Below are 14,837 nucleotides of genomic sequence, written 5' to 3' on the forward strand. Positions count from 1 at the left end.
AGGGCTCAAGACACTGAGTGACCAATCCCTCATTTGTGTCTTCCAAGAAACCTGATAAAGTTCCTTTTGACCCAAATACAGAGTATGTTTGTTGGGTTTTCCTATCAGAACTTTGCACAACATGGGATGTTCCCCTTGACAGTCCCACATCTTTTCAGTTGAGGGAGGTAACAAGTGCTTCCTTTGGAGTCTTTATCATCAGGTATTCATAAAATCCCTAGACTGAAGGCTCAGCAAGCTACAGAACATACAGTAGAAAAACGCAGAATGGTGAATTTAAGGAGGAATGACAGGAGACAAGGACTAAAGTGACAATAAATCAGAACATGTCAAAGGCAAGGAAAACCAAGACAAACAAAACAAAACCCAAAATACCACCAATGTTGCAAAAGCAAACAAAATAAGGACCAAAATGTCTTTAGGGATCGGAAAGCAAGCAAACACATCCAACCAAAGCAAAATGCTTTCAAAGCAAAGAAAGAGGGAAAAAAAATCAGGTACCTCAAACAAAATACTTTGAAGACAATTTAAAAACTTTGAAATAAAGAGTATTTGTCAAAGTAGGATTCTTAACCAGCTCGCAAAAAAATAAAATGGACCACTGACCAAACTAAAGGATGTCAGGAGTCCTGAAAAGAGCTCCCCAACATGAACATGCATAAACATGCATAGGACATGAGAGTAGAAAGGGCATAATGAGAGGAAAGGGACAGGTTTACGAAGAGGGAAGGAAAATAAGTGAAAGAAAGATGAAATATTTTCTCTTACTTGAATAAAAAGTCTGAAATTACTATTGCATATGTAATTACAGGATTATATATGTGTGTGTATGTGTGTGTGTGTCATACATGTGACAAGAAATCAGACGGGAGAAAGAAACAGTGAGAGAAATGAAGTGTAATGATGGTGGGCATTAGAAGTATATAAAAGAACAGGGAGCAAGGATTAATATGTATGAAAAATCTCACAATGAAACTCATTGTTTTGTGTAATAACAAAACACAGAATTCAACAAACTTGGATTGCTTTTGCTATGAGACACTGCTCAGTAAATTACATCGCCACCTCCTATCAGAGCTCTCATTTAATTAAATATTCTTGTTATAAAAGTACACAAATCCATTCAACCTTGAGGCTTAGATGTTAAATGACTTTGCAGTTCTTTATAATTCACATTTCAATGAACAAGGGCTTTGATGGCCACAGGAATTTTTCTGTGGTACATTTCAGATGATTTGGTAGGTCAAGTGCGAACCCAAACTCAGAGTGTTCTGACAATCAGTCTTACTCCCAAATGACCATCTCTGCATCTGCGTCTCTGTCATGATGCTCAGAATACCCTGGTTCCGGCTACATGTTTCAATAAGACTTTCTCCTACTTTCAAGGAGACTGTACAACACAATGGAAACTCCTTGGACTCTGTTGATAGTTGAGAGGAATTCAGTTTTAGAAACATAGGCCCTGACTTCAAGACCAATCTGGTATACATAGCCCAGAATAGCCATGGCTACACAGAGAAATTCAGCACCCCCCCAAAAAAAACAGAAAAATAAAATAAAATAAAAAGTACTGAGTCCATTCATGAACTCAATGTCTTCATGAACTATACTTCTTTTCCAGTCTGCAAAGACCTGAAATAATTGTTTTATATTTACCTAGCAATTAGCAAATCATACACCTGAATGCCAGAGAAGAAATAAAGCAATATATTTATCTCCTGCGTAGATGAATGCCACTGGAGTCAAACATCCACAAAAGAGTCAAGATTCAGTGATGTCTTTGAAATACTGCTCCCCCAGGGAGGTCAGACTCTTTCACCTTTGTGTAATTTCTAAAGCTTGTCTGTTTTGTTTCAGCTGGCGGGCTTCATCTACGCCTGTTATGTTGTGAGATGCATAACTGAAGAAGAGGACAGCTGTAAGTATTAAAGCTCTACTCCGCATCTTTCAAGTTCAAAGCTTCCTCAATGCTTCCTTCCTAGCTCTCTTGTCTCAGAGACAACACCCTTCAAGACCCCATCAGAATAGGTAATTAGCCTTAGTGCCCATCAGGCTAAGCCAGTCCTCACAAAAGAATCAGCATATTAAAGAAACAGAGGAGCATTCAATTTGAAAACAGCTTTTCCTCTTTCATTGAAAGGTATTTCAAAAAAAACTCTTCTTACAATTCTAGTGGAGAATAAAATGAGAGATTAGAGACAGAAGTGAATTCTAAAAGCAGTTAATATAAATATTTTCCTTCGTCACAGTTCAGTTATCGTGTACTGCTAATTAGTTTCATCGAGGACTAAAAATCTTGACAATCAATAATTGTCAATAGTTCTTAAAACTCTACCAACAATTGAATACCTAGTGGAAATCAATTGATATAACCACAACAGGTATGGCATGACCTGAGATGACATGATCTGATATGACATGTTAAGATACGATGTGATATGGCACGATATGGTATGGAATGGTATGATGTGGTACATTAAGAAATAGCATGATATGATATGATATGACCCATGCTAAAATATTTTGAGTAGTGGGGCAGGGTGTGATTGGGTACCATGATAAGGGGAAAGGAACCAGATGGATTCCTAGATGTCAGTCATAAGTAAACGAGTACGCAGCAGTGCTTCTTAAGGGAAGGAGAGTAGGGACACGATAATTACCTGAGTGTGAACAGGTTAGTTGAGATGTAAGAGAAGATATGGAGCAAGTGTTTATCATATGCACAAAAGCCTGACCAGAGATTGGGGCAGATAAAAGATGGTAAGGTTTTAAATGTATGGACCTTACAGTCTATGTAGTCAACTTCTATCGAGAATAACACTTTTACAAAATACTCATCCTCGTTTAACAAGGCTAAAAACAAATAAATTTAACACTGACAAATCAGAATGCTTATTTGTACACTCACATTCTGAGAGTGGTCTAATAAAAAAAAATGTGTTCAATTTTTCCTAATCAAGTTTTATTTGTATAGTACTAGGTAAGCAGAGCTGACCATATAGATCACAGAGAGAAAACCAGTTTCTCTATACTCCCAGTTCCCAGAGGAAAGGAGAGCATCGTCCTGCACTATTCCATGAGGGAAATAAAAAGGGTGGTCTTGAGACAAAGAGTAACAATGTTGAACCACAGTGAGCAGGTGCTGAGGCAAGATAAGCAAATGTAGGATTGACTGGCTTCTCTAAAACATAGTGTACCTATGAGGTAAGGAGACAGCTAAGAGGTTAAGGTAGTATGCCTATGAATTAAGTAGGCAGCTTAGTGGTTAAAGTAGTGTGCCTATGAACTAAGTAGACAGCTCAGTGGTTAAGGTAGTTGGCCTATGAATTAAGTAGACAGTTCAGTGGTTAAGGTAGTGTGCCTATGAGCTAAGTAGATAGCTCAGTGGTTAAGGTAAGTATGCGTATGAGTTAAGTAGACAGCTCAGTGGTTAAGGTAAGTATGCGTATGAGTTAAGTAGACAGCTCAGTGGTTAAGGTAAGTATGCCTATGAAGTAAGTAGACAGCTCAGTGGTTAAGGTAGTATGCCTATGAGTTAAGGAGACTGATCAGTGGTTAAGAGTACTTGCTGCCCTTACACAGCACCTGTATTTGATTCTTAGCAAACACACTGCTGCCAAAAACTGTCAAGAACTCTACTTCCAAAGAATTTTACTCCCTATCCTGGCTTCATCTGGCACTGCATGAATGCAGCATGTAAAAAAGGGAGAAAACACCCTTATGCATTTAAATAAATAAATAGATAAGCAAGCAGAAGCCATTCTTAACCCAACAGATAGCTCAGTGGATAAAGTCAGATCTTCTGAGTATGAGCCCTAAGATTCATGTGGTTTAGAAGAAGAGAACAAACCTCACAAGTCGTTCTCTGACCTCCAGACACAGGTAAATTAAATAAATGTAATTTGTAGAAAGCAGTGCCCCTGTGAAATCCATGTTTACAGTCACTGTGAAAGCAATGTTTCAGAAACATCTAAAATCCAAAGGTGTTTTAAAATGAGCCTAGGAAACTTAAGAACAGCTAGTGACATTTTATGGATATTAAAACTTTAGTTTATGGAAGCTAAAATATAAATAATACAAGGTCCAAGAATTGGTATAGAATCCTTTCATTAAATTTATTTATTTATTTATTTATTTATTTATTTATTTATTTATTTATTTATTTTTACACTCCAGATTGTATTCCCCTCCTGGTCCATCCTCCGACTGTTTGACATCCTGTACCTCCTCTCAGACCCCAACTCCCATGTCTCCATGAGGATGTCCCTACCCTACCCACCCCACCAGACTTCTAAAACTCTGGGACCTCCAGTCTCTTGAGGGTTAAGTGCATCTTCTCTGACTGAGTCCAGACCTAGGAGTCCTCTGCTGTATATGGGGTAGGGGCCTCATCTCAGCTGGAGTATGCTGCCTGGTTGGTGATTCAGTGTCTGGGAGATCTTGGGGATTCAGGTTAATTGAGACTGCTAGTCCTCCTACAGGGTTGCTCTCCTCAGCGTCTCTCAGCTTTTCCCTAATTCAACCACAAAGGTCACCAGCTTCTGTCCATAGGTTGGGTACGAATATCTATATCTGACTCTTTCAGCTGCTTGTTGGGTCTTTTGGAGGTCCCTTTTTGTGAGAACTCCATAGCGTCAGTAATAGCGTCAGGCCTTGGGGCCTCCCCTTGAACTGTATCCCACTTCGGACTATTGCTGGACCTTCTTTTCCTCAGGCTCTTCTCCATTTCCATCCCTACGGTTCTTTCAGACAGGAAGAATTATGGGTCATAGTTTTGACTGTGGTATAGTAACCCTATCCCTCACTTGATGCCCTGTCTTTCTGCTCGAGGTGGGCTTTACAAGTTCCTCCTTCCCACTGTAGGCCATTTTGTCCAGTGTCCCTCTCTTCCAGTCCTGAGAATTTCTTGCTCCCAGGTATTTGGTACATTCTGGAGGGTCCTCCCATCCTCCTACCTCCGGAGGTTGCCTGTTTCTATTCTTTCTGCTGGCCCTCAGGGCTTCAGTCCTTTTCCTCTACCTAATTCTAGATCATGTTCCTGACTCCCGCCCCCATCCCCTTTGCCTCTCAGTTCCCTCCTTCCAATATGTCAGAAAATACAAATTATAGGGATGTGTCTTAGAGAATTCTGTCCTAAGTAAGTTTTACCAACATCATGCAAATCCATGAAGAACAGAAATCTCTAATACCTTTTAGATAGATGAATCTTATGCCACAATATCTAATCAAATGCTTCCACAAAACTTTTAAAAGTAATGCCTTTTTTTCTATTTCGTTACCTTCCCCATTCATTAATCCAGAGGATAAGAAACTAATTCCTAAACAAGTTTTTTCATGGTGATCTGAGAACTTCTTTTTTCTGGCTTTTTTAAGCCATTGGCACTGAGATTAGATGGGGGCAAGCCAAGCACATAGCCTACAGGTCAGGGCTGCTTGCGTACAGTGACTATTGGTGACTTGTAATTTGTTTATCTGTGGTCATTTCCATCAACAATTAGGGGTCCTTACAGAACAAACAGATGTCATTTCTCACACATGACTGTTGTCTTAGTCTCTTTTGATGTGCTTATCTAAAGACACTGATCAGAAATCTGACTTCTAAAAATCTCATGTAAAGAGGAGTTGAAATGTTTGTCCAACTTGGGGAATTTATAAAGAAAATTATTTGACCCTTATTTTTAAGAAAGACAACAAAAACAACAAAAGGGGGTTCTTGCCAATCCAGAGGTGCCGTCGTATCTTTTTAAAGCTACTTGCTTGTCGAATTAGCTGTCTCCATCCCTAGAGGACAGTTTAGGGTCTGAAACTTGTGGCGAGAACACACTGTAGAGATGAGGACAAGATTATGACTACCGGATGAATAAAGTAAGCTTGAGGCTGATCTGAAAGTGAAAAACTCTGTGCTCAGACTTCACAGTACCCAGCAAAAGTCAGAAGGAACATGTATCCTCAGGATGTTCCGCCCACATCTCAAAATAACGACACTGAGATTTAATGACATATGAATGAATGCCTAGGCTATAACTGTTGATTCATTCCCCAAATAGCTCATAGCTTAATTAACCCATTTATTCTAATATATGAATGCCACATTGCTGGTTACCTTTCCTCAGTTTCATGCATCTCTTTCCTCAGAGTTTGAAGCTCTTCCCGTACCTGACTATATCCCAGAGCTCCTATCTCCCTACCAGAACTCCCACCCACTATTTCCTGCCTCAGCTAATAGGCCCTGAGCCTTTTACTGACAGTACACCAAGAGATTCTCTCTGCAGGAAGAGGCATCAACTTCCAAGGAACCGTGAGCCATGAGCGAGGACACAAGTTAGACTCCTGGAAATAGTAAGAAATCGTTATTGAAATAGAGGCTACTAGACTACATAACACGGGCCTGGGGAAGGGAAATTGAGAGGAAGAATAAATATTTCAGACTAGCCTCATACGATGTAGCCAAGATGACTTTAAACTTCTGATTTGATTCCTCCTGGGATTACAGGCGTGCCATGTTTTTGCAACGCTGAGAGTTGAGCTCAGAGACTTGTGTGTGCTAGGTGAGCACTGATCCTACAGAGCTTCATGGCTACCCTTACAACGGATCCATTAATACAACCTCTCTTTGCAGCGAAAAGCTTGAACTCCATAGTCTAAACCAGACCCTCAACCTAGCCAATGAGCTGACTGCATGAAATCACAGCACACCACTGCCACCTGCTGTTCACACTGCAACATGACATTTGGTAGCAGGCTGAGGATGTTTTGTTTCCTATGAATCAGTAGAGTAGCGCTGCCATGATAAAACACCACAACAACAACACCTTAAACAACAGAAACTCATTCCTTCCAAGTTCCGAAGACTGAAACTCAAGATGGAGATGTTAGATTGTCCTGAGACCTCTCCCTGCCTTATATATTGTACCTATTCAAAATCCGTGTGTACCCTTTTTTCCATCCCTTTCTAAGATATTCTTAATAATTTGAAGCCGGTTGGACTGCAGCCCTGTTCTGATGTCCATATGTAACTTTAATTGACTCTTTAAAGGCCCTAACTCAAATTTAAGCCTTCTATCTGTAAAATGAAGGAGCACAAATCAGGCTATAACCAAACACATATATACACAAACACAGCACGTATGTACACACAGAAGCAGGCATGTACAGGCACAAACACACACAATATGTTTCTTAGATGCTCGAGTGTATTTATGGAGGGCACAGGAGAGGTGGCCTCGGATAGAGTTTTGGGGTAGTAATACTTCCCAGCCTGGCAGCATCTTCCCTAACCTCAGGCAAGAAATCCAGGCACTTTCAACTGTGACATCATCTGCTTTTAGATGGAAAGTTCCACACCAGGAAAAACTAAAACCAAAGCATAAACTCCGTGTCTCAACAGTTTTACCTTAAACCCAGGGCCCATTTGAGCAGTGACGCTCAGAACACACTTGGATGTGCTTGTCCTGCCTTAAGAGAGCAGACTGGAGAGTGGGCATCCTCACTACTCTTTATGCAGAGCTCCCCTGTCTCTGACCACGCTGAGCCTTAGGTTCCAAGTCTCCTCCATCCACCTCCTACCCCATATTTGTTCTTGTTTACAGTCTTCTATAAAAGAAATTAAAGTGTCTGAGGTCTGAGGTCACTGGTCTTCATCCTTTTTACCATATACATGGCACTTTCCTCTGGCTTAGAAGCCCCCACACCCTCAGCTGCACAGCAGTGACACTTTGTCACTTCAGTGACAAAGTTAAGAATTTACCTTCATGTGTTACCTGCTATTAAAAACTCTTTACAGAAAATACTCATAATCTGTAAGAGGGGAAAAGTCTTTCAGCACATTACTTCTCCATTTTCATTAGTTTCCTTTTTAAAAGTAATTTTATCAGAACAAAGTACAACTAAATGTTGGTCCCTTGCAAATGCATCCATTTTTATGTACCTTTTTCTAAGTACATTTTCCATATCTATGGGTTCTTTTACTTGTAGATACAAAATGGCAGATAGAAAATATTTGGGGAGAGGGAAGAGTACACTTGCACAAAATATGTCCAGATGTGGTGTTGTCCCTGTCAAAATTTCCAAATAGTATAATGTAGCGGCTGTTTATTGTACAGAACATTTTCACTGCACTGGATACTACAATCCAATGCTGTACTACAGAGATGATTCTGTGTACACTGCAGGGTGTGTGTAGGTTATATATAAGTTCTGTGTCATTTTCTTTAGGGTGCCTGGGCATTTGTGCATTGTGAATTCACAGGAAGGTCCTGGAATCCCCTCAACTACTGAAAGCTGACTATGGCTACCTTACCTAATAGAGATGCAATGCATTTCCAAGTGTTATTCAACATGCAAATCACCTGAGGGAAAGCCGTGAACTGTCGTAACCTAAGGGACTTATTCTGAAAGCAATATTGGAAAATGAACTCTAGCTATTTAAGTTTGGAGTTAGACACATACAAATGCCCACCAACTAAACGCAAATGAATAAAAACCTATCCTAAATTCTCTCAAGTAAAGGGGCCTAGGGACGAAAGTCTCGGTCAATTTATAGAATCTTTCTTTTAAAAAAGAGAGCCACAGAAATGTACTCACTGCTTTCAGGATAATAATTTACTTTTGTTTGATTTTTCTTCTAAAGCCTGCTGGCCTCTGCTATTTATCAAACTACCTTCTGTGTGTTTTGAGCATGTCTCCAGATGGCCAGGGTCATTAGGCTCAAAGGGAACCCCTTGAACATAGGCACTTACTATGCAGGGGATGTACATGTACCCTGCCCTTAAAACATCAAGCCTAATTTTGCTTGTAAATGAATAGAGATTTATACAGAAAGCACAGAAAACTACAGCTAAAATAGTAAAAGGAGAGAAAGTCAAACTGACTACAAGTGAGTCCTGATCTTCGGGTGATGTGTTGGTATATCATGGTTCCTGCTTTTCTTCCTGACCTTCCTTTTATCAACTGTCCTCCCTCCCATCTGTTCTTGTCTCCTTTCCACCCTTTCTTCCTTCCTTCCCTTCTTCCGGTCAGTCATCCACCGTGCTGCAAACATGGTTGTTCAGATCATGCTATACACTGTGCTTGGTAACCTGAGGTTTCTTGTTATTTTAAATCCTCCTCAGATATAACCTCAGAAGTGGTAACAAGCAGTTCAGGAAAAAGTAGTGTATTTATGTGTCTGATTGGCAGGTGAGGGGAAAGAAAAATAGCCTGTCTTATTTACCGATAATCATACTCAAACAATCAAATGAAAAATGAATAGTTTATATAATTTGACCATCTCTTTATAACAGTAACAATCTTAAAGAGTTGACAGATTACCAAGTGAAATAACCTTATCTTTATTTGTCAATTTCCAATCAGACCAATGTTCATCATTTTTCCTTAACTCTGAATAATATCACATATTATTAAATGGGAAAGGTCCAGACATTGGATGTCATTAACATTTAGTTATGTTTTGCAGAACCGTAGTGGGATCACTGTGAAAGATATCCCTTCCTTCTTCTCCCAAAGCACAGAAACTTTGTATTTTATTTCAGGTTCTTTCATTTTGCCTAAGATTTCTTTTCTTTACAGGAAGGGGTGGATGGATACAGGGTCTCTCTATGTAACCCTGGCTGTCCCAAACTTGCTGTGTAGACCAGGCTAGCTACAAATTCAGAGATCTGTCTGCCTCTGCTTCCCAAGTGCTACAATTAAAGGCGTGTGCCGCCACCACTTAACATGACAGTTTCTTTAAGTTTTGAAATAAGAAAAACTATGTTGGTTGCTCTATTTCAACACCTAAATTTTATAATCTTCTAAAGACTAAATCATTGAGTTGCCATAATCTAGAGTATTAAAGCTGACTCTGGATGAAAGAGTGTTGGGGATGCTGTCAGGACCCAAACATATCCCATTCCCAGAGTATCCTAGCGCCTAAAATAGCCCCTCCAACCCCCCCACTCCCACAGTGGAGGAAGACTCAGTACATTTTTGAGAGATAAGGAGTTAACCAATTGGCTTTCCAAAATTGTTTGGAAATTTGGCAGACAACACAGATAGGTGGCATTGCCTTAGACCTCAGTTGATTCTAAGCAGTTGAGACACTAAATAAAATTAGGCACCTTTGTCGTTTTCAAAGCAAGTGGACGGGTTTTGCCATATGTGAAAATAAAAGATTGAGCATGTGACCTGTGTGTGGGGGAGGGACAGATGAAAACACTATGCCACCTATGTGTCACTTGAGACCTCAGTGACAGCCGAGGTGGCAAGAGCAGTAATGCATGCCTCTTTACACTTCCTCCAAAGTCAGCTGGCCCAGGTCTCATCTCTGCCTCTCATTGCTCCTCCTGTGGTCACTTAAGGAAAACTCACCACCTCTGTTTCTGACTTTAAATTTTCAAAATAAAAGTAGAAGCTGATTCTTTGACAATCATTTCTTGTTTTCTCCCCTTTCTCACATTATCTACTCTGTTATGCTGAATGGCTTCTTATTCATACAAACACACACAGATACCCGTGGTGTATTTGCCTTATGTAAATCTAATCTCTCCGAGTCAGAAATATGATGGGAAAGAAATGATTCATTCTCCGTGAAGCCTTGGCTTCTACAGAATCAATATAAAGGCCACAGCATTCAGATAGGCAGAGGAGATTTTTATCCTAGGCATACAAAAGAAGTATTGCCTGCAGAAAATATTGCTGGCACCAGGAACTTAAATTAACTAGTAGAGACAAAGAATAGGGCAGTTGTTTTAATCAACCTCAACAGAGAAGAGTGCCAGGACATATGAATGGAGAGAGAAGAGCAGTGTCGTTAACAAAAATAATATGAAGGGAAAAAAATCTTCTGTTTGCTCATTGTGGGCCTGCCAATAATGTGGACAATACTCCACTTGTGATAAATGCTCTATACCTATTACCACACCTAAACAATGGCACAGGAAACAGAGGAGTCAAGTTGCAGAAAAAATAGACCTTTTTGCCTCCAGAATTTTTGTATACATGCTCATAAAATAAAACTGCTTGGATACCTTAGTCCCAATTCAAAAGAGCAAATAGCAGCAAGACGAATGGCTAACTGGAGGGAAAGCCCTCTAGACCATAGACGTGCAGAGAAGATGATCTTGACAGCTAATCTTTTGATGGATGATGTTGGCTGATGGCCGCAGCATCGCATCCAGTTGTGCCTGTTTTGGAAGTTGGATGAGCTTAGCCATCTCCATCTCAACAGAAGGACTGAAATACACTGCGTCTCTGAGGACCCACTAAGAGATACATGGAATGAAAACAACAGAGAAACGACACCTTGCTTGTGGGCCCTGAAAGAGAGCTTTGTCACTAAGTGAGCCTGGATCCCCAGGGACATTTAGTGCTCTAGGTGGCCTTTGCTGTAAGAGGTTGGTTTTGTGTGGAAGGAAGTGAAAGAGAAACAAACTTGAAGCTCATGAGAGGTACAGTTTGTTTAAATAATAGAAAGTAATTAGGCTGAAGACAAAAATCAGCGATGGCATTTTATAATTGCGATTAATTTAAAGGTTAATTTCCTTTGGCGCAAAAATCTTATTTAAAACGTTTACCAGGAAAGGAAATTAGGATGTTACTATCAAGAGGCTTAGAGCACTTCTGGGAATCCATGTCTATTATCAACTGGAAATTAGGTTAGGTCTGTAGTAGGAATTTCAATTCAGTGGGAAGTAAAATTAAAATTTTATATACGTAAAATAGGTGGTACCCAAGGCTTCAAACCAACAAGGTTGGGTTGGGGCAGGCCACGTGACATTTGCATTTGTTTGTTTGTAAGGATTAATTATAAATGTTTCTAACAAAGGAGTCTAGTCTATACATGAGCAATCCTGACAGAAAAAGAAAATTGGATATGGATTGCTGCTTATAAGTAATGAAGTTGATATTGAAAGAATTCCTGGGAGTGGGGCTGCTGAGGAATGGCACAAGTAGGTACATACCCTTACTCCAACATCACTGAGTTAAAACGAGTAAGAACAGTACTTCAGTGGGGTCCAAACCTGCCAAGCCTCCCCTTGTCTGGGTTCTACATTGTTCCTTACTCCATTTTCCCACTGAGACTGGTCAGGCCTCAGGTTCCAGAATGCTATAAGCAATCACCTTTCTGTATACAGGGGAGACTGGCTTCAGGATCCTCCAGGGATCTGTAGATGCTCAAATCTCTCACGTAATATGATGTGGCACTTGCGCACAACTCTAGCATATTTTAAATCATCATTATAATGCCCAACAGTGTAAGTGGCATATAATTGTTACATTGTATTTTTAGGAAATATCGACACCAAAAAGATGTCTCCACACGTTCAACACAGATATCTTTTTCCTTAGTATTTTCAACCCATTTTATGTCTATGAATGTGGAATATGTGGTGTGTGTGTTTGTGTGTGTGTGTGTGTATGTGAGAGAGAGACAGAGACAGAGAGAGAGAAAGACAGAGACAGAGAGACAGAAACAGAGACAGAAACAGAGACAGAGAGAAGGGGGAGTTCATCTTTCAGTAAATTTGCTTAATAACATCACTGCATAATAATAACTTACATCTAAAAATAACTAAATTATGGATTTGCTCCTTTATTGTTCCCATCATTGCCATTAGTGTGCAAACCAATCCCACAAATATGGAATTGGCAGAATCATAGGACTATGAACACTATTAGCAGCCCATACTTTAAACAGCCAGTCTGTGCCCACACCTCTACCTTCATGATCCCTGCAGTCCATCATACAATTACCAGGAGAAAAGAGGAGAGAAGGCATGAGGCACACCAAGGAAAGGAAAGCTGAGTACCATGGAATACCTTCAAGAGACTCTCATGTGCTTTGGAAGACAGGAGCACTATTCCCCCAGGGAAGTGATTCTCCAGCTGAAATTAGAAGGATAAATCACAGCGACATATACAATTGAATACAATTGAATAAAAAATAGATACGTCTTTTAGCAGAGAACTACTTTAACTAAATTTCAGGTCCATGTTGGCTGAAGGTCCATCATAACCAGATGTTGATAGTTTTATGTGTTTTCAGTAAGCCTGAAATAGGTAAACTGCTTTCTATGCGCTCAGATGCCCGTAAGAATGTTGCAATCACCATTGTCTGTTCTCTTTCCTGAAACTGCTACTACTGTCCTAATAAGATTGTCAGTTTAGGCTCAGAAGTTTCTGTGATCTTCCTTTCTAGACCTTGCAAGATAATATAATTACACAAACATTATGAGGCACAAGGAGAGGAGCATTTCTCTAATGGGTGATTATAGCATGCATATTTACATCATTTTCTCTAAATATACATACATTAATGTGCCCACCATCCTAATTAAAACTGCTGCATTTAAATGAGTGGTGCATTCTAAATATATCCCGATGTCAGCTGAGAAGATATGCCAAATCATGTCTAACTAACTCGTCTGTTACTTGCAATAACTGCTCCCTTCAATTTCTTTCTAAAAGGCATGTCATCTATAATTGAAAGCAATTCTAACAAGGGTGAACAAAACAGACTCCAGGATACAGTCAATCCAGATGGCGACCATGGAAGATAGAACCGGCTTATCACAGCAACATAGTCTGTGTGCTTCTCCACACTGATAAAAAGTAGCAAAAATAACTGGATTCATCATTTGCTGACACCATAGTTTCTTCACTTCCTCTTATGCAGGTGCCTGAGGAACCTCACCCCTCTGCCCACCCAAACAATTTCATTTTTTAAGTGCAGGCTGCACTTAGGGCACCTTCATTACTGCGGAAGGGACCATCACTGAGACCACATACTGAGACTCTCACCTACTGTAACTTGTGTTTCTCCTCACTCTCCTGTCTCCGTCCTGAAGAAGAGCTCCTTCACACTTGCTTTACAGCTCTGTTGCACTGATTATCTCTCTTGGTTTACACCGCCTTTCTCATCTTCTGCCTCCAGGGAGGGCAAAGGCAGGGATGCTCTTGCAAGCATACTGAACCCCCATGCTCACACGTACTTTCTTCATGCTTGGATTTGTAGCATCCATGCCTGAGTCAGGGACAATGTGGCTGACCCATTTCTAATCGTGGGTGCTTGCCCATCAGAGAAGAGAATCACTAACCCCAGCTGCAAAGGCAAACTCAGCACACCTGAATGAGCTGCTATAAGACAATGCTTCATGCTTAGGACAGTGGCATGTCACTGCGCCTGCTCCCTATCTTTCCAAGCTCCCTAATAAGACACAGCGAAGTCACTGTTGTCAAGTGCTGACTCTGTGGTCCTCTTCCCTCACCTGTTGTATCCTTGAAGCCCTCACCAAACCTCAGAGGGACTGGTAAGCTCTTCTCACAGAGCCCTCTATCCTCTGCCATTCGACCTCTTACACAATCCCAGATGCTTGGTCCTCACAGCCTCTGTTCTTGCCCATTGTTTCCACAGATTCACAGGCCATTACTAAAATAGGATGGCCCCAGACTCCTCTAGTCCTTGATAATGTACAAGGTGATTTCTAAAAGTATTCAAAATATAAAAATTCTGTATCTATGGTTGCCTTCTAATAGATCTTGCTGCAGTGTGTAGCACAAGCTATTTGTTACCTATTTGTTAATAACTATTTCTTATTATAAAAATGCAGTTTTGACCAAGTAGGCATTAGAAGAGCCTCCACAGACCCACCTCTGTTCCCCAAAGCCTCTGCTGATGAAATCCACGGTTAAGTCGTTCTATATAAAACTCTAGTAAATTTAACCTCAGAGCTTGCTTCTTTTAGCCTTGTCTCCATAGATTCATCTGGCCTGAATGACTTGGAGTTCATCAGGAAATGTGTAAATACCCATTTAAGGGATAATGTCAATCACTCCCCTTGTATAAGTATTTTACGTTA

At 40.3% G+C, this 14,837-nt stretch overlaps 1 protein-coding gene across 5 annotated transcripts in view; it reads left to right on the plus strand.

The window, feature by feature from the left end:
* Positions 1 to 14,837, plus strand: part of Nkain2 (sodium/potassium transporting ATPase interacting 2) — a 1,207,754-nt gene that overhangs the window by 1,169,788 nt on the left and 23,129 nt on the right. For all 5 annotated transcript variants that reach the window (XR_010058891.1, XR_005499794.2, XM_063276515.1 and 2 more), the window contains one exon: positions 1,858 to 1,918. Coding sequence is in view for 3 of the 5 variants with exons in the window: in XM_063276515.1 (XP_063132585.1) it covers positions 1,858 to 1,918 (61 nt within the window). In the remaining 2 variants the exon portion in view is untranslated. The remainder of the gene's footprint in view (positions 1 to 1,857; positions 1,919 to 14,837) is intronic.

The sequence above is a fragment of the Rattus norvegicus genome, chromosome 1 (assembly GCF_036323735.1).
Source record: "Rattus norvegicus strain BN/NHsdMcwi chromosome 1, GRCr8, whole genome shotgun sequence".
Lineage (NCBI taxonomy): Eukaryota > Metazoa > Chordata > Mammalia > Rodentia > Muridae > Rattus > Rattus norvegicus.